Here is a 26,058-nt window from a genome sequence, read left to right on the forward strand (position 1 = left end):
GTGATGCTTCTTAAGCCCCACTTGACTTCACATTCCAGGATATCTGGCTCTAGGTGAGTGATCATACCATTGTGGTTATCTGGGTCATGAAGATCTTTTTTTGTACAGTTCTGTGTATTCTTGCCACCTCTTCTTAATATCTTCTGCTTCTGTTAGGTCCACACCATTTCTGTCCTTTATTGTGCCCTTCTTCGCATGAAATGTTCCCTTGGTGTCTTTAATTTTCTTGAAGAGATCTCTAGTCTTTCCCATTCTGTTGTTTTCCTCTATTTCTTTGCATTGATCACTGAAGAAAGCTTTCTTATCTCTCCTTGTTATTCTTTGAAACTCTGCATTCAAATGGGTGTGTCTTTCCTTTTCTCCTTTTCCTCTCACTATCCATTAGGGAAATGCAAATCAAGATCAAATGAGATACCTATACACTCTATTAATCCTACTAAAATAAAGAATAGTAGCAATATCAAATGCTGGTGAGGATGCCAAGAAACAAAGTCCATCTGGTGGAAAGCGGTGTGGGCACTCTGGAAAATATGTTGGCAGTCTTAGGTTGTATAGTACATTTTATGTTTCCTAGCAGTTTCGCTTCTGGGTATTTATTCCAGAGAAAGGAGAGAGTAAATATTTGTGGTAAGAATAAGCATGATGGGTCCAGTATGGCTGAAATTTAGGGGAGATGGTAAGGCTTTTCAACAAGCGGTCTTGGAAAGCTTTGAGACAGAGCCTGCAGTCTATGTTGTCTTTTGCATCTCTTTTCCTACTCTCTTCTTGGGGCTTTGACACATTTATTTTTCTTGGTTGAGTGTTTAACTTTTGTGAGTTGGTTGAAGAGAATTTTAAATGCTGAAAGTTTGGTGAATACAGGCACAAAATAGACCATCATCTCTTTTTTAAAAAAGTAATGTTCTATGTTAATGTATGTTACGTGTATGGATTTTTCTAAAACTTGGGCCTTTGTGGTCTGGTTCGGGGCAGGTTCAGAATCACGGGTTCGGCAAGCCCGTGACACAGTGGCACCAGTCTGCCTCCCCAGCCCGCCCTCAGGGACTCCTCCTGTTCTTTGTGCCCTTTGTCCTCTGAGCCAGTGGGTCTGACTTGATCTGGGCTTGTCCTCTCCATAGACTTCCTCCAGGGCTGTTCTTTGTCCTGGTTCCAATAGTGTTTTTTCTTTATACATACAGCTCTGTAATTTGGGTCTATAACAACAGAGCCCTTTGTTTTTGCTTGTAGCAGGGTCTCCCATGAAGGCATTGGACAAAATCATTTGCATTTTTGTGTAATAGGTCCGCTCAGGCCCCCAGAGCCTCCATCCCTTCTACATATTCTGTCTGTTTTTAATTTTTAAAAATTATTTTAAGTTACTATTTTTTATTTTTTTAATTATGTTTTTAATTTCTTAAATTATTTTTTATTGTGTTAAAATATGTATAAACATAAAATTTTCCATGTTAACTATTTTTAATTGTGCGATTCAGGGACATTAATTACATTCACAGTGTTGTGCAGCCATCACCATTATCTATTTCTAAAACTTTTCATCACCCCAGAAAGCAGCTGTAATTAGTAACTCCCAATCCTCTCTGTCCCCAGGCTCCTAGTAACCTCTAATCTGTCTTCTGTCTCTATGAATTTTCCTAATCTAGATGTTTCTTATAAGTGGCATCATATAAAGTTTGTCTTGTTGCGTCTGCCTTATTTCATTTAGCATGTTTGGAGGGTCTGTCCATGTTGTAGTGTATGTCAGAACCTCATTCCTTTCTGTGGCCGAATAACATTCCACTGTATGTGTATATATCACATAAAAACTGTTGTGTCTCTTTAAATTCAGGAAGCTGAGTTCAGAGTGTAGATTTTGAGCTGAAGAAATTTATAAGTGTGGGGCAATGTAGGAAAGAAAATTTCAGTTCAGGTTGGATAAATTGTGCTTTAGAATAGCTTTGTGTCAAAGTGAACATAGTAGAGGAAAGATAAGTAATTCTCTTGCCAGGTTCAGGTAGGTGGGCTGTGTAATGAACTAGAATTTGGATTTCTTTTTTTTGTTTGTTTTATGATTTTGTTTTCCGGGTGCTATGAAAATGAACAATTCAATTCAGTTCAGTTGCTCAGTCGTGTCCGACTCTTTGGACCCCGTGAATCGCAGCACGCTAGGCCTCCATCACCAACTCCCAGAGTTCGCTCAGACTCACGTCCGTCAAGTTGGTGATGCCATCCAGCCATCTCATCCTCTGTCATCCCCTTCTCCTCCTGCCCCCAATCCCTCCCAGCATCAGAGTCTTTTCCAATGAGTCAACTCATGAGGTGGCCAAAGTACTGGAGCTTCAGCTTTAGCATCATTCCCTCCAAAGAAATCCCAGGGCTGATCTCCTTCAGAATGGACTGGTTGGATCTCCTTGCAGTCCAAGGGACTCTCAAGAGTCTTCTCCAGTACCACAGTTCAAAAGCATCAATTCTTCGACGCTCAGCTTTCTTCACAGTCCAACTCTCACATCCATACATGACCACAGGAAAAACCATAGCCTTGACTAGACGGACCTTTGTTGGCAAAGTAATGTTTCTGCTTTTGAATATGCTATCTAGGTTGGTCATAACTTTACTCCGTAATCAAGATGAATGGGAACTGAAAATGACTAAGATCATGTCAGAAAGACTTGTACTTGCTGCAGAATGGAAGGGAGATGTTTTTCTTTTTTTTTTTTTTCTCATATTAGTAATTTCATGTATAAGAGAACAGAAGAGGCCTGAGAAGGAGATTAGGATTAGTAGCATCACAGTTTCCTGGTGGGCTTGGTTTGGGGACCTTTAAGGGAAGAGATGTGGGGCTTGGCAGAGGACTGAGGTTGGAAAAGCTCCAGCTTGTTCCTGACAGTGTCTTTCTACAAACAGGCTTCTCATTAGTGTTTGTTTCCCCCTTGGGGCAGGACGGAGGGTTAGGGGCGTGGGAGCAGAAAGGTCGCTTCCCCAGAGTCCTGGATTATGCTGGCGGGGAGCGCAGCTGCGGGGTCCTGCCGCGGGCCCTGGCCTGAGACCTTCGTGAGCTCTGAGGCTGCAGGTGAGCCTGGGGGGCTGGGCTCTTGTTAGCAGCTCTGCTACTTGGGCAGAGCTGTCACTTGCTGGCTCCCCTGCCTGCTGCCTTTTGAGTTGACCCACAGAGGGCTCTGGGTCATGTTTCCTTAGAAGGTTCTTGGACTGGAGGATTGCACGCATGCTTGAGGCGTGTGCCTCCGGGAAGGCGGATGGAGTGAATCCCTTCTTGTTAACCGGCTGTGGTGTGACTGCTTTTGCTTCTCTTTTCTGGTGTCACACTGCTGAGGCATCACCTCTTTGGCCTGGGTTTCATCAGTGAACCAGATCACGCCAAGACACACATCTGGGCAGGTTTTGTGTAGCACAGACTGGAAAATAGCAACATGGAACAGGAGAAGTCGATTTTTTTTTTTTTTTAAGAAATAGTTCTATTTTTATCTGGTAATGTAATGGCTGTGCTTGGTCTTTATTGCTGTGCGCTGGCTTCCTGTCTAGTTGCAGCGGGCAGGGGGCTGCTCTCTAGTGCTGCGTGGTCTCTCCTTGCCATGGCTTCTGCTGCTGTGGGGCACGGGCTGTCAGTGCGCACGGCCTTCAGTAGTTGCAGCTCATGGGCTTTAGTACAACGCACTCAGTGGTTGTGGTCCATGGGCTTCGTTGCTCCACAGCGTGTGAAATCTTCCCAGACCAGGGATTGAACCTGTGTCCCCTGCATTGGCAGGCAGATTCTTAACCACTGGACCACTGGGGAATTCCAGAAGTAGATTTAAACGTGAATTTCATTGGAGAGCTCAGCAGGGAAAGGAATTCTTTGGGCCTTTCTATTAGAATTTTATATTCTGATTTTTTGGGTGTAAGTTTCTCTGTTGGGAAGCAACGCACAGACAAAACAGAGATTTAATTGGAAGACTATGGGATGGCCAGAAGGAAGACCTAATGAGTCTTCAGAAAGGACTGGAGCCAGAGCAGCGCAGTGATCTGGGAGCCAGAACCTCTCGGGGAGGATTCAGTACCGCCATGTCCAGTTTTGCTTCTTTTTGTTAGAAGTCAAAGTCCAGGGAGACAGACATGACCAGCCTGGTGGGGGTCAGGGAGGGGACCTTAACTGACAGTCCGTGCAGGGCTGATCTTGTGCAGAAAGCTGGTGTTCTGAGTCGCGCTGGGCGCTGTCACTCAAAGAAGGAGACAGCTTGGGCAGCAGGAGCAGAAGGGGCCCTCTGCCCCACATGTTCCCAGAACAACGGGGGACCAGAAGCAGAGACTTCCACCTTGCAGTGCAGTTTGTTTTATGCCAGGGGCCTAGGCTTTCTGGTGTTTTTACGTTGAGGGCTGACCTTACTGAACATTCTTTATCAGTGAATCACTGTTTGTGCAAGAAACGTGTTTTTTTGAGGGGTCAGTCCTTGAAGGTTTTTCCCAAGGATTTCTCTTGGTCTGGCCTTTGCACAGAGAACAGGGGGGAGGGTTTCCAGAATGTCCATTTGGCCGAGAGCAGCTGAAGTTGCTCTCAATTACACAGGCATGCTCTCCTGTGCCACATGTGAGAACAATGCCCTCTCGAGGAAGTGGCCTTTTTAAGAAAGTGCCTAATGTGGAAGATGGTTGACAGTTTGTCACTAGAGCTAGAGGGGCAGTTTTTTGGTTTCTTTGGTTAGACTTACTTGGACACTGCCCACAGTCACTAGGAGCTGACCAAGATTATGCACGTGTGTATATGAGTGTGGGGGTTGGAGTTGATGTCTCCAGCTCTTGCCTGTACACATCCTGATTCGGTCTCCACGTCCCTGCCACCTCCCCTGGGTGCCCTAGTGTTCACAGCCAGGTCCTCCTTGCTAATTCGCTTTTCTCCCTTCTTGCCAGGTGTCTGCAAATGGTGTACGTTGTCAGTGCCATCCAGCGTGTGCCAGGCTGATCCATGGTCACTTTCCGGGATGGCAGCAAGGTGACTTCAGCTGAGGATGACCCTGACTGAAAGGCTGCGTGAGAAGATATCTCAGGCCTTCTACAACCATGGGCTGTTCTGTGCGTCCTACCCCATCCCCATCATTCTCTTCACGGGGCTCTGCATCTTAGCCTGCTGGTATGTTTCCAGGTTGCCCTGGATATGGTAGGCCAGTCGACTTCCTAACCCTGACTGTTGTGTAGCCCTTGGACTGTGTCTTTTTACACAGTGGAACTTGAGGCTCATTCCGGGCCACCAGTGGGAACCTCTAGTCCTGGGGTGGAAGCCGCTGCACTAAAACAGCCCAGGCTCACCCTAATTTAGTAAGTCGCCAGGTTTGTTCATATTATTGAGAAGTTCTCAAAATAACGTTGAGATGTTTCTAAGAAACTGCAGGGTGAATAAAAGTGTGATCTTTTAATTTTCCTTCTCAGCAGTGGTAGCTTCCTTTTGGTATCTGGTTAAGAGCAGGAGCCTTGGAGTGTTGCAAGAACAGTCCATTTCAACACTTCTTGGGATCCCATCAGTGTTGCAGGCTAATCCCAGGATAGGGTTTTCTACACATGGGCCTATCATTGCCTCTCGCGGGATCTTTTGTCGCATGGACTCCAGTTGTGTGGGCCCAGTACTTGCAGCGTGCGGGCTCTCTGGTTGTGGCATGTTGGACTTAGTTGTCTTGCAGGATGTGGGGTCTTAGGTCCTGGACCAGGGATCGCACCGGTGTCTCCTGCATTGCAAGGTGGATTCTTAACCACTGGATCACCAGGCACTTCCCTCTCCAGTCATTTTCTTGGGTTCCTGGGGAGCCTCCTCTGACCTCTGGTCCCAGGGCCGCCGCACTCACCGCACTGTTGGGAGGCTGTGCCGCCCTCTCTCCATGTCTTTTGAGCTGTCCCAGGGCCCTGGAGAACCCTGAAAGCTGCGGCTGATGAAGACACTGTAGAAGGAGAGGCTTGATGTAAGGTGACAACCAGTGGTCCCCTTTGGCTCTCAAACACTGACAAGAAAAGAGCCCACCTCGTCCTTGTCTCTGGGAAGAATTCTGGTTTTCAGATTTGTTGCACATCTAATGTTTATAGAAGTTTGCATTGCTGTGCTGGAAGAAGGATGGTTCAGGACTGAACTCGTTGTTCAGTTGTTAATGATCCCAAGTTCTTCCTTAATTAGGACAAGGAAAGATGAGCATATTCATTGAGAATTTCCTGCTGGGTGCTTCAGCAGGTATATAATTAAATGTCTCATTGATCCTCATAAAAACCTTGGGAAATGGTCCAGTTATATTTCCATTTAACCAAAGGGAGAATGGAAGATTAAAGCTTGCCTGGTCTACACAACCAATGAGCAGGGAACCAAGTTCAGATCCAGGCCAGGGATCCTGGTGCCTGCAGCTGTGGCACTGTGTTCCCCCGGTCTCCTCACTCTGGCTCAGTGTATTTGTTTAAACTTTGATAATTTGTGTTGTACATGATAAGATGCTTATGGCTTTATCCTGCATCTGATGAATTAGGAGTATTCGGAGAACCCAGCTCTTGGTTTTGCTTGTATTCTTTCCTTTACGTCAATTTATGCATCTCTGTCTTTCAGAATCATCCTTTTCTAGGTCTGGCTCCTGTGCTTGGGCAGAGATTCTTAAAGCTGCGCTAGCATCAGAATCACCAGGAAGGCCCGTTAAACGAAACTGCCGGGCTCTACCCCAGAGTTTCTCGTTCGTCAGGTCTGAGTGAAGCCAAGAACTTGCGTCTCTAAACAGCTTCCCAGGCCAGGGGCCCACATGCTGAGAACACTAGACTGTGTGTCTCTCTTGAAAAGTTCTACCACATCTCAGCTAAAAGTATTTTTTATTCTGACTTCTGTAGCAGCAGTGGTGACGCTCATGGTCATTATTGCTCCTCTCGCCTTCTGTAGGGGTGGGTGGTGTCCAGCTCCCCTGTCATAAATTCTCACTTCTGTGATAGCCTCTGTGTATGTGCCTTTGCACCTGGAAGGGTGTTAAGTAAATCCATAATGGATGAACACCCTGAATTAAACTTGTTTTCTCAATGGGCAGTTGAAGAGGTAGTTGTGACTCCCTTTCCACAAGGACAGCTCTAGTACCAGAAAGGAAAGGGTGTTTCTTCTTGCCATTCACCTTCTGAGGATTGGATTTGGCCAGCCGGGTCCAGACAGCTTCCCAGACAGGGAGTGTGTGAGGTGGGCAGCAGCTGTGAATGTAGCTGGGTACAACTGGGATTTATCTTTGAATGAATAATTTGAAATCACACATGTGTTTCAAAACAAATTGTCCTTGGATTTGTGATAAGGGCCTCTGGTATGAAAACTTTCTGACCTTTGGGGCTAAGGTCTCAAGTATGGAAGATTCCTTGACTCAAGGTGAATTAGAATGGGGTGGGGGATAGGAGAAGAGGCAGATGTGATAATAACAGTATTGAGCGACCATTGTAGCCCAGTTGCAGAAGAAAAGCAAAAAGCAAGGGAGACAGGGAAAGGTATGCTCACCTGCATGCAGAGTTCCAGAGAAGAGCAGAGAGAGACAAGAAGGCGTTTTTCAATGAACAGTGCGAAGAAATAGAGGAAAACAACAGAATGGGGAACGACTACCGATGGCTTCAAGAAAATTTGAGATATCAAAAGAACATTTCATGCAGTGATGGACACAGAAAAGACAGAAGTGGTGAAGACCTAACAGAAGCAGAAAAGATCAAAAAGAGGTGGCAGGAATACACATAAAACTGTACAGAAAAGATCTTATTGACCCGGATAACCACAATGGTGTAATCACTCACCTAGAGCCAGACATCCTGGAGTGTGAAGTCAAGTGGGCCTTAAGAAGCACTGCTGCCACTAAAGTTAGTGGAGATGATGAAATTCCAGTAGAGCTACTTAAAATCCTAAAAGATGATGCTTTTTAAAGTGATCCACTCAGTATGTCAAGAAATTTGGAAAACCCAGCAGCAGATGCAGGACTAGAGAAGGTCAGTCTTCATCCCAGTTTCCCAACAAGGCAGTACTAAAGAACGTTCAAGTTCAGTTCAGTTCCGTCAGTCAGTTGTGTGTGACTCTGTGACCCCATGAACCACAGCACGCCAGGCCTCCCTGTTTATCACCAACTGCGGAGTCCACCCAAACCCATGTCCATTGTGTTGGTGATACCATCCAACCATCTCATCCTCTTTTGTCCCCTTCTCCTCCTTCCCTCACTCTTTCCAGCATCAGGGTCTTTTCAAATGATTCAGCTCTTCGCATCAGGTGGCCAAAGTATTGGGGTTTCAGCTTCAAAATCAGTCCTTCCAATGAACACCCAGGACTGATCTCCTTTAGGATGGACTGGTTGGATCTCCTTGCAGGCCAAGGGATTCTCAAAAGTCTCCTCCAACACCACAGTTCAAAAGCATCAATTCTTCGGCACTCAGCTTTCTTTATGAATGTTCAAACTACTGGACAATTGCACTTATCTCCCATGCTAGTAATGTTATGCTCAAAATCCTTCAAGCTAGGCTTCAGCAATACTTGAATCAAGAACTTCCAGATGTACAAGCTGGGTTTAGAAAAGTCAGAGGAACTAGAGATCAAATTGCCAACATTCATTGGATCATAGAGAAAGCAAGGGAATTCCAGAAAAACATCTACTTCTGTTTCATTGAGTACGCTAAAGCTTTTGACTGTGTGCATCATAACAAACTGTGGGAAACTCTTCAAGAGATGAGAATACCAGACCATGTTACCTGTCTCTGGAGAAAACTGTATGCAGGTCAAGAAGCAGTAGTTACAACCTTATTTGGAACAGCTGATGTTCAAAATTGAGAAAGGAGTACCCCAAGGCTGTACATTGTCACCCTGTTTATTTAACTCATATGCAGAGCACATCATTCGAAATGCTGGGCTGGCTGAGTTACAGGTGGAATCCAGATTGTTGCGAGAAATATCAACAACCTCAGGTATGCAGATGATACCACTCTAATTGCAGAAGGCAAAAGGAACTAAAGAGCCTCTTGATGAGGGTGAAACAGGAGAGTGAAAAAGCTGGCTAAAAGTCAGCATTCAGAAAATGAAGATCATGACATTTGCTGCTATGACTGCATGGCAAATAGAAGGGGAAAAGGTGGAAGCACTGATACATTTCCTCTTCTTGGGTTCTGAAATCACTGTGGATGGTGACTGCAACCTTACAATTAGAAGATAGTTGCTTCTTGGAATGAAAGCTATGACCAAGGCAGTGTGTTAAAAAGCAGAGACATCACTTTGCCAATAAAGTTCCATATAATCAATGCTGTGGTCTTTGCAGTGGTCAGGTATGGATGTGAGAGTTGGACCACAAAAGAAGGCAGAGTGCCGGAGAATTGCTGCTTTCGAACTGTGGTGCTGGAGAAGAGTCTTGAGAATGCATTGGACAGCAAGGAGATCATACCTGTCCATGCTAAAAGAAACCAATCCTGGATACTCACTGGAAGGACGGACGCTGAAGCTGAAGCTCCAGTTCTTGGGCCACCTGGTGTGAAGAGCCGATTCACTGGAAAAGACCCTGATGCTGGGAAAGATTGAAGGCAGAAGGAGAAGAAGGTAATAGAAGATGAGATGGTTGGATGGCATCACTGATTCAGTGGACTTGAACTTGGGCAAACTCTGGGAGATGGTGAGGGACCGGGAAGCCAGGCATGCTGCAGTCCATGGGCTCACAAAGAGTCGGCCGCAGCCTGGTGACTGAGCAGCAGCAGCAGCAGCCCAGTTGCAGCCCAGCTGGGCAGATGCCTGTCTTAGATCCCACACGTGTTTCTGGAGGAACATCAGTCCTGGGAAGCGGGTGGGGGCCCTCGGGGTGGGGCTGGGCTGGCTAGAGGGAGTGGAGACTCATCTTCACTGAGCACTGGCTTCGCGTGCGAGCGCTTCCCCGCATGCTGTTTCATTTGCTCGCCTGACATCCTTGAAGGCGGCAGTTATTCCCTTGTTCCTCTGCTGATGATGACACTTGTACGGAGAGACAGTAAGTGGTGTGTGCGGCAGCTGATAGGTCTGTGTGGTGGATCCACATCTGTGGTTTCTCCACTTCACTGTGGTGATGTGAACTTTATGAGGAACACTTTGGTGCTGATAACTGTCACTGCAGGGGTCTGCTCCTTGACCAAGAAGCCGGAGAAAGAGTCTCAGTTGCAGTGGGCCAGTGGCCAGTGGGCCAGGATCTGCCTAGACAGAGGACAGAGAGGCTTTTTGAGGTAGCGGTCCTACATAATAGACGTTGAGGAGAGTGCACGCAGTTGGGTTTTATAGCCACCTCAATCTAGATGGCTGTAGTATATGCCAAGAGCCGTGCCAGATAGTAATGCCGAACACAGACACTCCCACAGTCTCAGCCTGAGAGAGACGATTGCAGTGCCACTGAATTTTTTTTAAGTTTGTGCATTTATTATTATTTTGAAAAATAATTTTTGTATATGTCTGTTGGCTGTGCTGGGTCCTCTTGCTGCACGGGCTTTTCTCTAGTCGCTGCGCGCGGGGCTACTCTGCAGTTGTGGTGGGCGTCTCATTGCAGTGGCCTCTCTTGTCGCAGAGCACGGGCTCCAGGCGCATGACCTCAGTAGCTGGTGCACAGGTTGTGTTGCCCCTTGGCATGTGGCATGTTCCTGGACCAGAGATCAAACCCACGTGTCATGCGTTGGCAGGTGGATTTTTATCCGATGAGCCACCAGGGAAGCCCCTGCAGGGTAGATCCTTAGCCACTGGACCAACAGGGAAGTTCCTGTGATTTTTGTGTTTAACTGAAGGATAGTTGATTTCTCATGTTGTGTCAGTTTCTTCTCTACAGCAAAGTGATTCAGTTATCCATGTATACATGCTGTTTTTCATATTCTTTCCATTATGGTTTGTTACAGGATATTGAATATTCTTCCCTTTGCTGTAGAGGAGGACCTTGTTTTATCTGTTTTTTATGTAGTAGTTTGTATTTGCTAATTCTAAACTCCTTATTTATCCTTCCCCATTCCCCTTTGGCAACTGGTTCTAAACTTCTGTGTCTGTGTGTCTGTTTCTGTTTGTAAAGTTCATTTGTGTCATATTTTAGCTTCACATATAAGTGATATCATATAGTGCTTGTCTTTCTCTTGCTGACTTCACTTCGTACGATCACCTCTGGGTCCGTCCATGTTGCTGCAAATGGCGTTATTTCATCCTTTTTTTATAACTAATATTCCTTTTTTCATATATACATGCTCCATCTTCCATATCCATTCATCTGTCCGTAGGCATTTAGGTGGTTTCCATGTCTTGGCTATTGTAAGGAGTGCTGCTGTGAACCTAAGAGCGCCTGTTGCCTTTTTGAATTAGAGTTTGCTCCAGATAGATTCCCAGGAGTGGGCTTGCTGGGCTGTATGGGAGCTGATTTTTAAGGAACCTCTATACTGGTTTCTGTAGCGCTGTCCCAGTTTATATTCCCACCACTTTTGGTGGGAATGTAAATTTTTTCCACATCCTCTTCAGCATTTATTATATGTAGACAGTCTTACAATGGCCATTCTGACCAGTGTGAGGTAGTACCTCAGTGTAGTATTTTTTTAATTTTATTTATTTTTAATTGGAGGATAATTGTTTTACAATATTCTGTTGGTTTCTGCCATACAGCAACATGAATCAGCCATAGGTGTAAATATGTCCCCTCCCTCTTGAATCTTCCTCCCAACCCCACATTGTAGTTTTAATTTGCATTTCTGTAATAATTAGTGCAGGTCAGGAAGCAACAGTTAGACCTGGACATGGAACAACAGACTGGTTCCAAATAGGAAAAGGAGTATGTCAAGGCTGTATATTGTCACCCTGCTTATTTAACTTATATGCAGAGTACATCATGAGAAACGCTGGGCTGGAAGAAGCACAAGTTGGAATCAAGATTGCCGGGAGAAATATCAGTAACCTCAGATATGCAGATGACACCACCCTTATGGCAGAAAGTGAAGAGGAACTGGAAAGCCTCTTGATGAAAGTGAAAGAGGAGAGTGAAAAAGTTGGCTTAAAGCTCAACATTCAGAAAATGAAGATCAAGGCATCTGGTCCCATCACTTCATAGGAAATACATGGGGCAACAGTGGAAACAATGTCAGACTTTATTTTTGGGGGCTCCAAAGTTAACTGCAGATGGTGATTGCAGTCATGAAATTAAAAGACGCTTACTCCTTGGAAGGAAAGTTATGACCAACCTAGACAGCATATTCAAAAGCAGAGACATTACTTTGCCAACAAAGGTCCATCTAGTCAAGGCTATGGTTTTTCCAGTGGTCATGTATGGATGTGAAGTTGGACTGTAAAGAAAGCTGAGTGCCAAAGAATTGATGCTTTTGAACTGTGGTGTTGGAGAAGACTCTTGAGAGTCCCTTGGACTGCAAGGAGATCCAACCAGTCCATTCTAAAGGAGATCAGTCTTGGATGTTCATTGGAAGGACTGATTTTGAAGCTGAAACTCCAATACTTTGGCCACCTCATGTGAAGAGTTGACTCATTGGAAAAGACCCTGATGCCGGGAGGGATTAGGGGCAGGAGGAAAAGGGGACGACCAAGGATGAGATGGCTGGATGGCATCACTGACTCGATGGATGTGAGTCTGAGTGAACTCCGGGAGTTGGTGATGGACAGGGAGTCCTGGCATGCTGCGATTCATGGAATTGCAAAGAGTCGGACACGACTGAGTGACTGAACTGAACTGAATAATTCGTGCTGTCAAGTATCTTTTCATGAGGTTATTGGCCATCTGTATGTCTTCTTTGGAGAAGTGAATAGACCGCTTATAGTGGTTTCATTAGATGCCCAGGCTCCATTCAACTGCTTACCTGTATTCTACGTGGAACGAGAAACTTGTTCAGCCTGATGAAGGGACTGCTGCTCTCGCTCCCTCTGGCTCTAGCAGCTTCCTGAGCTGTGCGCCTGTTCATCACAGGATCACCCTGGGAGCCATGAATGCTCTTTCCTTTGGGAAAATCTGATGAAACTTGTAGCAAGTAGGCACTGTGGCGACAGGTGTCTACTTACATTTCCTAGAGCTAATTAGGCCACCAGGATGCCCGGCAGCGGCCCAGCAAGGCAGAGTCCTGTCGCTTGGGTCTACCATGGGAAGCGGTGGGCATGCTGTGGTGTGAAGGAACAGTGTCTGGGTGCCAGGCCAGCTGGGTTGCCGTCCCTGTGGGTCAGAGGTTTATGTGGGGGTCACTGGGTCACTTGTGATTCCATAACGTGCTGCTCATGGTTACAGAGGGTGAATTTTACCTTAGAGAGCAAGTTGGAATCACAATGAGACCATTCCGAACCCCCTAAAGGAGGCGAATCCTGCAGGGTGTGTGGATGTCTGAGAGCAGACATGGCCCTTTCCTCCTTTTTCTCTGGAGCAAAGCAGCCCGTTCAGGCTGAGACCGGACATCTCGGTTGTGGTGGCCTCTGCTCTCAACCTCTCTCTCCCGTGTCTGCCGTGGCTCAGGTTTCCCCATTATTGTCGTCGCCCCTTTGCAGGTGGGCACCCGGGCTTATAGAACAGGCTTCTTCTTTCTGTACCCTGTGACCACTCTGAACATGCTTAGATTCTTTTCATGAATGAAAAAGAAATCTGAGTAACAGAAGCCGGGTCTGCACCTGTGCTTTGAGAGCTGGGCTGGTTGGCCGGGAAGGATGTCCCAGAGCACCACGGACCTGTGTCCCAAAGCCCAGATGCAGGAGCCTGCGGCCCAGCTACAGCAGCCGCTCCTAGGTCCTGTTCAGCACTCTGAAGCCAGAGGCTCCCTCCAAGCAGAAGTTACCCCTGGCCCCACACACAAACTCTGGAAAAGTTCTGAAGGGCTTGGAGGAGATCAGAGGTGCCCTTATCAACCCAGACTTCCTCAAACAGAAGAGAGATCAGGAGATCTCCGAAGTTTCCCCTTGTAGACTTTCACCACCCAACCCTAGTTCTGCACTGCTGTCCCCTGAGAAGGGGAGAGAGGAAGCGCGTCCGACTGCTGGTGCCTTTGGAGGGGAGTCCTGTGCCATGCCTCTGCGTGCCATCTTTCTGGGTGCTCTTCCTGTGTGTCTTTGGTGTCGCCTGAGCTCTCATCGTAACACCATCATTTGTGGGACCCAGTGCAGCATGAAGGTGCAGGGCTGCCTCCTCAAAAAGCAAGGGAAAAGTACCATTAAAGGTTCTGGAGTATGCTCAGATGCGAGTGGGTGAAAGGCTTACTCCTGCCAAGTTGCTCCTGCCCATCCGATGTGCTGTGGTACAGCCAGCCTGGGATAAGCCACGGCCGGTGCCTCGCCCAGCTCCAGGACACGGTGAGGGGTGCGCTGCTGAACAGCCCTACTGGTTTTGATCGGGTGCCTGTAGGCAGCAGCAGCACATGGACACCTGGCCTGAGAGGGGATGGCCAGATCCTGGGACGCAGGCGGGCAGGGGCGCTGATGGTCACACTCCTGGCCGAGGGTGGAGGGACCGCCTGTGAACCTATACTCCGCATCATGTGCCGTTGTGATGGACTTGGCTTATGAAACACAAATCAAAAGATAGATTTGTTAAGAATTTCTATATATCTACTGCAGAGCATTAAACCCAAAGCTCCAGGCCCTTCTGAACGTGGGGTCTTATGCAGCCATATAGGTGCACACCATGAAGCTAGTCCTCAGTACAGCATCTGGTAGGTTAAAAATCAGCCTACATGTCTTGAACATCTTCCATGTGGCTGGTATGAGGATGCGAAAGTTAGAAGGACATGTTCCCACCTCACATCTCTTACATTAATTAAGCAGGTGAATTGAGGAGCGGTGTCTGCAGGTTGTCATGGGAATGTAGAAGAGAGGTGCCTAACTGCTTGGGTTGGAAAGATGAGGTGGCCTTGAAGGATACACAGGAGTTTAGTTAGCATTTAGTGGGTAGAGGGCGTGTGTTAGTTTGGGCTCCTCGAGGCAAGGATTTGAGTGCATGTAGCTTATGTGTCACACACGACTGAGCGACTTCACTTTCACTTTTCACTTTCATGCATTGGAGAAGGAAATGGCAACCCACTCCAGTGTTCTTGCCTGGAGAATCCCAAGGGCAGGGGAGCCTGGTGGGCTGCCGTCTCTGGGGTTGCACAGACACGACTGAAGCGACTTAGCAGCAGCAGCAGCTTATGTGCAAGATGGAATGAATAGTGGTCAGCGGGTGGGAGAGGGGGCTGGAAAGGGAGGCACATTATCTGGCAAGTTTATACCGTGGGCCGCCTGAGAGTCACATTTGGGGACACTGAGGAACAGTGCAGGTCGTCCGCCTCAGAGCTCCCCGATGGGGAGAGCTGCACCCTCCGCCGGGTCAGCAGACTCATCCCCTGCAGGGCCGCATAGGAGGGCCACGTGGAGCCTTCATCACATATTTTTCTTTGGTTGTTTTGTTTTATATGTTGATGTTCAGTCGCTCAGTTGTGTCTGAGTCTTTACAACCCCATGGACTGCAGCATGCCAGGCTGCCCTGCCCTTCACCATCACCTGGAGTTTCCTCAAACTCGTGTCCACTGAGTCAGTGATGCCATCCAATTATCTTATCTTCTCTTGTCCCCTTTTCTCCTTCTGCCATCAGTCTTTCCCAGCATCAGGGTCTTTTCCAGTGAGTCAGCGCTTCACATCAGGTGACCAAAGTATCGAAGCTTCAGCATCAGTTGTTCCAGTGAATATTCAGGGTTGATTTCCTTTAGGGTTGACTAGTTTGAACTCTGTGCAGTTCAAGGGACTCTCAAGAGTCTTCTGCAAAACCACAGGTAAAAAGCATCAGTTTTTCTGCACTCAGCCTTCTTTATGGTCCATGACTACTAGAAAAACCATACCTTTGACTATACAGACATTTGTCAGCAAACTGATGTCTTTGCTTTCTAATAGGCTATCTAGGTTTGTCATAGCTTTTCTTCCAAGGAGCAAGGGTCTTTTAATTACATGGCTGCAGTCACCATTTGCAGTGATTTTGGAGCCTAAAAAAATAAAGTTTCTCACTCTTGCCATTTTTCTCCATCTGTTTGCCATGAAGTGAAGGGACCGGATGCCATGATCTTAGTGTTTTGAATGTTGAGTTTTAAGCCAGCCTTTTCACTCTCCTTTTTCACCTTCATCAAGAGCCTCTTTATTTCCTCTTTACTTTCAGCCATTAGGGTGGTATCATCTGCATATCTGAGGTTATTGATATTTCTCTTGGCAATCTTGATTCCAGCTTTTGCTTCATCCAGCCCAGCATTTCGCATAATGTACTCTGCATATAAGTTCAATCAACAGGGTGACAATATACAGCCTTGATGTACTCCTTTCCCAATTTAGAGCCAGTCTGTTCCATGTCCATTTCTAACTGTTGCTTCTTGACTTGCATACAGATTTCTCAGGAGGCAAATAAGGTGGTCTGGTATTCCCATCTCTTTCAGAATTTTCCAGTTTGTTGTGATCCACACAGTCAAAGGCTTTAGTGTAGTCAGTGAAGCAGAAGTAGATGTTTTTCTGTAATTCTCTTGCTTTTCCTAGATCCAGTGGATCTTGACAATTTGATCTCTGGCTCCTCTGCCTCTTCTAAATCCAGCTTGTATATCTGGAAGTTCTCAGTCACATACTTTTGAAGCCTAGCTTGAAGGATTTTGAACTTTACCTTGCTAGCATGTGAAATGAGCACAATTGTCCAGTAGTTTGAACATTCTGTGGCATTGCCCTTATTTGGGATTGGAATGAAAATGGACCTTTTCCAGTCCTATGGCCACTGCCGAGTTTTCCAGATTTGCTAGCATATTAAGTGCAGCCCTTTAACAGCATCATCTTTTAGGATTTGAAATAACTCTGCTGAAATTCCATCACTTCCACTAGCCTTGTTTGTAGTAATGCCTTCTAAGGCCCACTTGACTTCACACTCCATGATGTCTGGCTCTAGGTGAATGATCACACCTCCATGGTTATCTGGGTCATTAAGACCTTTTTTGTACAGTTCTGTGTATTCTTGGCATCTCTTATATCTTCTGCTTCTGTTAGGTTCTTGCTGTTTCTGTCATTTATTGTGTCCATCTTTGCATGAAATGTTCCTTATTATCTGATTTTCTTAAAGAGATCTCTAGTCTTTCCCATTCTGTTGTTTTCTCTTTCTCATTGCATTGTTCATTTAAAAAGGCTTTCTTATCTCTCCTTGCTGTTCTCTGAAACTCTGCAGTCAGTTAGGTATCTTCCTTTTTTGTCTTGCCTTTCGCTTCTCCTTTTTTCAGCTATTTGTAAGCCCTCCACAGACAACCATTTTGCCTTCTTGCATTTCTTTTCCTTTGGCATGGTTTTGGTCACTACCTCCTGTACAGTGTATGAACCTCCATCCATAGTTCTTGAGGCACTCTGTCTATCAGATCTAATCCCTTGAATGTGTTTGTCACTTCCACTGTATAATCGTAAGGGATTTGATTAAGGTCATACCTGAATGGCCTAGTGGTTTTCCCTGTTCTCGTCACGTAAGTCTGAATTTGGCAAGAAGGGGCTCATGGTCTGAGCCACACTCAGCTTCAGGTGGTGTTTTTGTTGACGGTATAGAGCTTTTCCATCTTTGACTGCAAAGAATATAATCAGTCTGATTTTTGTACTGATCATCTGGTGATGTCCATGTGTAGAGTGGTCTCTTTGTATTGTTGGAAGAGGATGTTTGGTATGACCAGTGCATTCTCTTGACAGAACTCTGTTAGCCTTTGCCCTGCTTCATTTTGTACTCCAAGGCTAAATTTGCCTGTTCTTCCAGGTATCTCTTTTTTTTTTTCCCTCCAGGTATCTCTTGACTTCCAGTTTTTGCATTGCAGTCCTCTGTGGTGGAAAGGACATCGTTTTTTGGGGGGGGGTTGTTAATTATAGAAGGTCTTGTTGGTTTTAACCCTTTTAAAATGTAAAAATCACTTTGAATTCACAGACCACATGAATACAGGACATGGACTGTAGTTTGCCAACCCCTAATCTATACAGTAATAACAGGAACCACCGACTGGGCTGCTTCCAGCTAGCATTAATCCTCAATTGGTACTTGGGGCCCGTCTCTGTGAGGCAGAGAGGCCTCCAGCAGCAGTGGAACACTCTCAGGTGAAGAGATGCCGGTGCTGGCAGCTGGAAATTGAGCCAGCATGTCCAGAGATCAGATGAGGGGGATCAAGGGTAGGGCAGCAGCAGGCCCTGGAGAGGTGTTGGGTGGCTGGCCGTGGGCCCTGCGGGCACAGCAGCAGAGAGGTGTGTGGGCTGGGAGATGGGGAAATTCAGAGTGACCTGCACCTGATGAGGAAACAAGTGATTTCAGGAGGAGAAACAGGAAGTCTAGCTGGGCTAGTGCATCCATTACTCCAGATAAGAGTCGATAGCTGTTGCTCAGTCTAAGGGGAGGCCCTGGAGGTGGTGCGATGTGGCCAAGTCTGAATGTATTTTGAAGATGGAGTCTTTAGGATTTTTCTGAGCACCAGGTGTGGAGTGCGAGAGAGTGCAAGCTCAGAGTGCTTGGCCTGAGCAGCTGGATGGGTGGAGCTGAGACAGGAAATTCAGGGAGGGGTTTAGAGACTTGATTCCTTCCCTGTGCCCCTGTAAGGTCAGAGTAAGCCACGACAGAATCTGGCCTATGAAACGAGTTTGCAGAAGCAATGTGGGTTGGTGGTAGAAACCTCCAGTTTCTGTCTTTGGTCTTTTTTTTCTGACCTTGATAAAGTGAGTGCTTTTGCTTGTAAAATTGCCCGACACTTTTCTTCCAAGCATTCCTTTTGGTCTCACATTTGGTAGCCGTGGATGGTGATGATTACCTTGCATTTTGTATTTCTGTAGAATCTTTTTCTTGTGCTTATATTAAAAGGAATTTATGGTCATTTTTGAAAAAACAAAACAGAACAAAACTGTATGTAATACCAGGTAGTATAGCATGATAGAGAGTGGACTCTGGGCCCAGACTGTCTGTGTTCACATACTGGTTCTGTCACTTTCTTGGGGGAGATATAGCTTCTGCGTGCCTCGTTGGGCGGTGGTGAGGCTTAAATGAGCAAAAAGATGGAAGGCACTTGGCACATCACAGGTTCTCAGTGAGAGTTAGAAGCTGTTGTCATTGTTACAGAGACAGAAACAGACAGGTTCCCGGTCAGTGGTAAGGACCATTTGGGGAGGAGTATGGGGCCCTTTGGTAGATCCTAGGAGGAGAGGCCAGAGAAGGCAATGGCACCCCACTCCAGTACTCTTGCCTGGAAAATCCCATGGACAGAGGAGCCTGGTGGGCTGCAGTCCATGGGGTCGCTAAGAGTCAGACACGACTGAGCGACTTCACTTACACTTTTCACTTTCATGCGTTGGAGAAGGAAATGGCAACCCACTCCAGTGTTCTTGCCTGGAGAATCCCAGGGACGGCAGAGCCTGGTGGGCTGCCGTCTATGGAGTTGCACAGAGTTGGACATGACTGAAGCAACTTAGCAGCAGCAGCAGCAGCAGGAGGAGGAGAGGCCTTATTAACCTGGACTTTGCGGGGGAGCGGAAGGACTTCCTGTGGAAGGAATACTGCAGCTGAGGCTTGAAACTGAGTTATCCTGAAGAAGAAGGGGCAAGAGTGGTCAGCCAGGTGCAGAGCCTCAGAAGCAGAAGGGGAGTTGTATGTGGCTCCAGGGCAAGCTTGGAGAATGACCGTGAGCCATTTTAGGTATCTCAAGGTCTGTGGCTGTTTCCGAATAGATTTCATCCTAAGAAAGTGGATGCTCTGGGGTGTGCTACCCTTCTTTTTTTTTCCTGCTAGAATGTTTTGTTGTTGTTTTTGTATAGTCACTAAGTCACGTCCAAGTCTTTGGGACCCCATGGACTGCGGCATGCCAGGCTTTCCGGTTCTTTACTACTATCTCGTGGAGGTTGCCCAAGTTCGTGTTCATTGAGTCAGTGGATCCTATCTACCCATCTCATCCTCTGTCGTCCCGTTTGCCTCTTGTCCTCAGTCTTTCCCAGCATCAGGATCTCTTCGAGTGAGCAGGCTCTTCAGATCAGGTGGCCAAAGTATTAAAGCTTCAGCATCAGTCCTTCCAGTGAATATTCAGGGTATTGATTTCCTTTAGGATTGACTAATTTGATTTCCTTGCAGGAATGTTTAAAGTCCTGGAATTCACAGATGTTTTAAATATTTCAAATCTTGAGAAACAGGCTGCTTTCAGTTTAGTGAGTGTGTTTTGAGCAGCTACTGTGTGGAAAGTGAATGTAGATAAATAAAGCATATGGCCCGCCTTCATCTTCTAGTAGAGCTAAAGCTCCAGCAGCCTTAGCTCTGGGCCCTGGGTTCCTCTCTACACCCAGGGGTCAGCCCAGCCCTCGTGCAGTTTCCCCCAGCAGAACCTTAGCTGAGTCCAGGGACAGCCCTTGATACCTGCTTCCAAACAGGTGAACCTTACCTTTTGGAAGCAGCAAGAGAGAAGCAACTCTTCACATAAAAGGAATTTTCAATAGATTAATGGCTGATTTCCTCTCGGAAACCATCAGTTCAGTTCAGTCCAGTCACTCAGTCTTGTCCGACTCTTTACAACCCCATGGACTGAAGCATGTCAGGCTTCCCTGTCCATCAGCAGCTCCTGGAGCTTGCTCAGACTCATGTCCATTGAGTTAGTGATGCCATCCAACCATCTCATCCTCTGTTGTCCCTTTCTCCTCCTGCCTTTGGTCTTTCCCAGCATCAGGGTCTTTTCCAGTGAGTCAGTTCTTTGCAGTCAATGGCCAAAGTATTGGAATTTCAGCTTCAGCGTCAGTCCTTCCAATGAATATTCAGGACTGATTTCCTTTGGGGTTGACTAGTTTGATCTCTTTGCAGTCCATGGGACTCTCAAGAGTCTTCTCCAGCACCATAGTTCAAAAGCATCAATTCTTAGGCGCTCAGCCTTCTTTACAGTCCAACTCTCACATCCATACATGACTACCGGAAAAACCATAGCTTTGGCTAGACGGACCTTTGTTGGCAAAGTAATGTCTTTGCTTTGTAATATGCTGTCTAGGTTGGTCATAGCTTTTCTTCCAAGGGGCAAGCGTCTTTTCATTTCATGGCTGCAGTCACCATCTGCAGTGATTTTGGAGCCCCCCAAAATAAAATCTATAACTGTTTCCATTTTTTCCCCATCTATTTGCCATGACTTAATGGGACTGGATGCCAAAATGTTGAGTTTTAAGACAACTTTTTCACCATGGAGGCATTTAAAGTCCTGAAAGGAAAAGACTCGACCAAGAGTTCTATCTTCTGCAAAACTGTACTTCAGTATTGGAGGACAAATTAAGCAATTTTCATATAAACAAAAGCTGAGCAAATTTGTTACCACTAATAAACACTAGCAAAAATGATCAATGTTGCTGTGCTTTTGGTTTGGTTTGTAATTTCTTTCTTTGTCTTGTGTGATTTAAAGGTCATGTGTATTAAATGTAACGTAAAAGCTATGTTAATGAGAAGAAATGTGTAAAGTGTAATCTGTGACAGTAACAAAATAAAAGGAGAAAGACCAGGATGTACTGTCAGAGTGTATACTGTGGATGCAACACTCTCAGTCTGCTTAATTTCAGTTGTCTTATTTTCGTGATTGGTGGTCCTTTCTTCTGCCTGCCCAGATTTGCTTTTGAACTCCTCTGTAATGATACTGTTCAGCCTAGATTGTTACATGGTTTTGCTGTTGTTTAGTTTTTGGCTGTGCGGAGTCTTTGCTGTTGTCTGTGGGCTTCTCCCTGCTGGGCACTCTCGTTACAGAGCACAGGCGCTAGGGCGGGTGGCTTCAGTGGTTACGGCGCGTGCGCTCAGCAGTTACAGCTCACAGACTCCAGAGCGTGGGCTCAGCAGTTCCTGCAGCATGTGGAGTCTTCCTGGACCAAGGATTGAGCATGTGTCCCTTGAATTAGTGGTGAATTCCTAATAACCACTGAACCACCAGGGAAGTCCTATAAGTTGTTAATAATAGAACTCCCAAGGTAACTACAGGCTTCCTTCATGGCTCAGCTGGTAAAGAATCCACCCGCAATGTGGGAGACCTGGGTTTGATCCCTGGGTTGGGAAGATCCCCTGGAGAAGGGAAAGGCTACCTGCTCCAGTATTCTGGCCTGGAGAATTCCATGGACTGTATAGTCCATGGGGTCCCAAAGAGTCGGACACAACTGAGTGACTTTCACTTTCAAGGTAACCACTAAGAAAATAATTTCCAAGATATATAGAACAGGAAAGTAGAAGTCAGTTGAAGTGGCACACTACAAAAAATCAACCCTTCCCTGTTATTTAAAAAAAAAAAAAGGCAATGGAGGAATCGACGAGCAAAAGTCATTTGACAAACAGAAAACAAATAGCTGCACAGCATAAGCCAGTCCTTCCCTGTCGGTGTTCACATTAAGTGTAAGTGGATCAAACTCTCCTGCTAAAAGACAATTTGATTTTAAAAGAATCGAGACTTCCCTGTCCAGCTCTGTGTTTCTGTGCACACCTCTTCATGTCCACACACAGGCTGAAAGCACCTTTTTGGTTTTTTTTAATGCATTTCTTACTCTGTCTTAGTGTTATGCACGTTATGTTGATAAAGCAAAGCATGTTTGTTTCAACTTGCATTAATTTTTAAATCAACACTGATTCTGAACAGAGCTAACCTCTCAAGCTTCAACTTACTTTACATTGATTTTTTTTTTTACTTCCTGATGTACAGCAACCTGTATCTTTATTATAGGCCAAAAACATAAAGTGTATTCAGTGTAATACTATAATTTGCAATTTAATTATAATCAAATTTTGATTTCCCAAATTAATTACCATTTATATAAAATTATATTTTAGAAAATTTAAAAATATTTATAAATAGTTTTATTCTCTGATACAGGCACTGTTATACTCCCTTCAAGAAGGAAGCCTGACAGTCTGACATTTAAAAGATATATGACTAAATAGAAACCCTGTGAAGTTAATGGGTTTAAATTTAAACCATTTTCAAGGATTATTTTTTGGAAAGTTTTTTTTCTTAAGGGTCTGATTAATAACTGCTAATAAAAAACCATTGAAAATGTATGAAAATACCATTGAAAATTCTGTTGCTCTCCACACACTTGAAAAATCCAGATCCAGTTATATACAGAATTCCTACTTTATTGCTAAAATTGCCTTGGATTACCAGTATAATCCCTTGGAGTACCGGGGACCAAGGATCTGTTGCTAGTAAAAATAATTATTAGCTTATCTTTATAACATTTTACCTAATTATTTATTATTTAGAATTCCTTCTATATATGAGGTAAAATTTTATAAATAAAACATTTAAAATAGTAAAAAAAATAATAATAATCTGCCTGGCAATGCAGGGGACACAGGTCCGGGAAGATCACAAATGCCGTGGGAAAATCCCACATGCCGAGGAGCAGCTAGGCCCACGAGCCAGCTGCTGAGCCCGTGAGCTGCAGCTGCCGAGACCCACAGACCTAGAGTCTGTGCTCTGCAACAGCGCTGAGAAGCCTGCGAATTGCAAAGACGAGTAGCTCCAGCTCGCTGCAGCTAGAGAAAGCCTGTGCGTAGCAACAAAGACCCAGTGCAACAGCACAAAAAGGCAGCACGATTTGTATATTTAAGAAAAGTGTCTGCGTGCTCTCTGTTCTTGCCTGCGCTGGGTCTCTGTTGCGACACCTGGGCTCTGGGTTGCGGCACACAAGCGTCTCTTCTTGTTGCAGGGCACGGTTCTAGAGTGTGTGGGCTCAGTGGTTGTGGCCTGCAGGTCCCGTCGTGGTGCCTGGGGAGACACTGTAGGTATCCACTACACTTTGGATATTAGAACACAAAGCAGTTGCGAGGAAAAGGATGGAAAATGATATTCCATGCTAAATGATACCCAAAAGAGAGCTGACGTGGCTATATTATTATCAAACAACACTAGCAAGTTTATTAGAGACAAAGAAGGAGGACACTATATGTTGATGATATATTGATTATATTGATATGTTGACACTATATATATGCTTCAGTATAACAGGAGGATATAATGATTATAAACCTCTTAACACCTAACAGACTCCTAAAATATATACAGCAAAAATGGACAGAATTGTAAAGAGAAATACACAGTTCTCCAGTGACAGTGGGTCTCTGCTTTCAGTGATGGATACTACCAGACAGAATCAACAAGGAAAATGGAGGACCTGAGCAACCCTGAAACCAACGAGACTAGTACACATTCTTCCTACGTGAACATGTGTTAGATCACAGTTAGACCCTGTGTTAGATCACAACAAGTTTCAATAAATTTAGAAAGACTGAAATCCTACAGAGGATCTTTTCCAGTGACAGTGGAATGAAACTAAAAATCAAGAAAAGAAGGAAAATTGGAAATATGTGCAGATTATCCAGGTGGCCAATAAGCATATGAAAGATAAGCGTACATTGTTTGCTATATATTGAAACCACAGAGCTATACCAGCACCTCCTCCTTTAAATGGTTCCAGTTAATTGGACTGACAAGATCAAGAGGTGGAGCAGTTGAAACTCCCATCGCGCAACCAGCGGGAACATAAATTCAAATAAGTACTTTGGAAATCTAGTGTTATCCACAAAGCTAAATGTGTGTATGCTCCACAACCCAGCCATTTCGTTCAAGGGATATACCTTACAGAAACGAGTGCTTACATAAGAATGAGTGTATACATAAAAATTTCCATAATTTCTCTTCTTGATAGTTCCAGCTGGAAACAGCCAAATGTTCCTCCTCAACACTAGAATAGATAAATGCACTGTAATATGTTCACTTGGTGGAATAGTGCGTATGCATGAAACAGTGCGTGTATATGAAACTGCCCGCACCAGTGTGGATGAATCTGGTGGATGTAAGTTGAAACAGCCAGTCACAAATGAGTAGGCAGTGGAATGGGTGATTTCAGTTATATGCTAGAGGAAACAAACAGAGCTGATTTGTGATTATAGAAATTCTGATAGTGGTTTGTGGTAGACGATGCTCTTCACTAGTGCACAAGGCCACCTTCTGAGGTTCTAAAAATATTTTGTAGCTTGATCTACATCGTGGGTACACAGATGTATGTATGTGTAAATATTCATTGCACTCACTGTATGCTTAAAATTTGTGCATTGTATTACATAAATCTTAATTCTCAGTTAAAAAAAATTTTTTTTGACCACATGTGGCATGCATAACTTCCTTGACCAGGGATCGAACCTGCATTTACTGCAGACCCTGGAAGCTCAGAATCTTAATCATTGGCCCACCAGGGAAGTTCTAAAAAAAAAAATTTTTTTTTTAAGAAATGAAGTCAGAAACAAAAGCATATCCATTTGCCAACTTTTTGATGTTAGTCCAGGCTTTTTCCTTTGCCAGTGGTGGATCCATTGTTTTCAGTTCAGCTTGGTCTAGTGTAAACCATACCCTCAATGTGTTATACACAATCTTATGGTCTGTCCTTTTAAACTAAAGCAATTTTCATAGCAGTCTGAATCAGGATCCTTCTGGAGTTTTGGTTCTCTGTTTTTTTTTTTGTTTTTCTTTTTTGACCACACTGCCTGGCGTGCGGAACTTCCCTGACCAGGGATCAAACCTGTGCCCCCTGCAATGGAAGCGTGGAGTCTTAGCTAGGCCACCAAGGAAGTCCTTCCCCAGTTTTTTCTCGTTGTCTTATGTGTGTCTGATATGACCAGAAGTTTGTTTAGCACCTTGCCTTATTACATCTCTAGACATTTTCAGCCAGTAATCTATTTCATTAAGTAGTTTATGAATTGGGTTTCCTGTGACCAAAAAGGAGCTTGAAAATTCTAATCTAGAGGCTCCTGCGTTTCCTCGTAGCCCTAAAGTTTGATGACTAGTATTTTGTACACTTGTGCAGTTCTAGCACAGGAGGCGAGTGCAGCTGCAGTGATTCCTGTGTCACTATTATCTCAGCATGGATTCTACCTGCCATCATGTCCTGACCCTTCTCTCCTTTTTGTCCATCCCAGCTACCCACTGCTGAAGCTGCCCTTGCCAGGAACAGGACCCGTGGAATTCACCACTCCTGTGAAAGATTACTCACCCCCACCTCTGACCTCTGACCACAAGCCTGGAGAGCCCAATGAGCAGCCAGAATGGGTAGGTGCTCAGCGTGTCCTGAGGAGCGCCCTGGGCATTGGGTGCGGATTGGCCGTGGCAGGGGTTCTG

General features: G+C 45.3%; 1 protein-coding gene across 18 annotated transcripts in view; it reads left to right on the forward strand.

Moving 5' to 3' along the window:
- SCAP (SREBF chaperone) overlaps nt 1-26,058 on the forward strand; it is a 100,028-nt gene that overhangs the window by 46,672 nt on the left and 27,298 nt on the right. For 16 of the 18 annotated variants that reach the window (XM_060402601.1, XM_060402598.1, XM_042236326.1 and 13 more), the window contains 2 exons: nt 4,879-5,098; nt 25,860-25,989. In XM_060402601.1, the coding sequence (XP_060258584.1) occupies nt 4,977-5,098; nt 25,860-25,989 (252 nt within the window). In that variant the 5' untranslated portion in view covers nt 4,879-4,976. Of the gene's footprint in view, nt 1-2,887; nt 4,725-4,878; nt 5,099-25,859; nt 25,990-26,058 lie in introns of those variants that run through there. The other 2 variants (XM_042236328.1, XM_042236333.1) reach the window with 2 other exon arrangements.

This window comes from Ovis aries, chromosome 19 (assembly GCF_016772045.2).
Source record: "Ovis aries strain OAR_USU_Benz2616 breed Rambouillet chromosome 19, ARS-UI_Ramb_v3.0, whole genome shotgun sequence".
Lineage (NCBI taxonomy): Eukaryota > Metazoa > Chordata > Mammalia > Artiodactyla > Bovidae > Ovis > Ovis aries.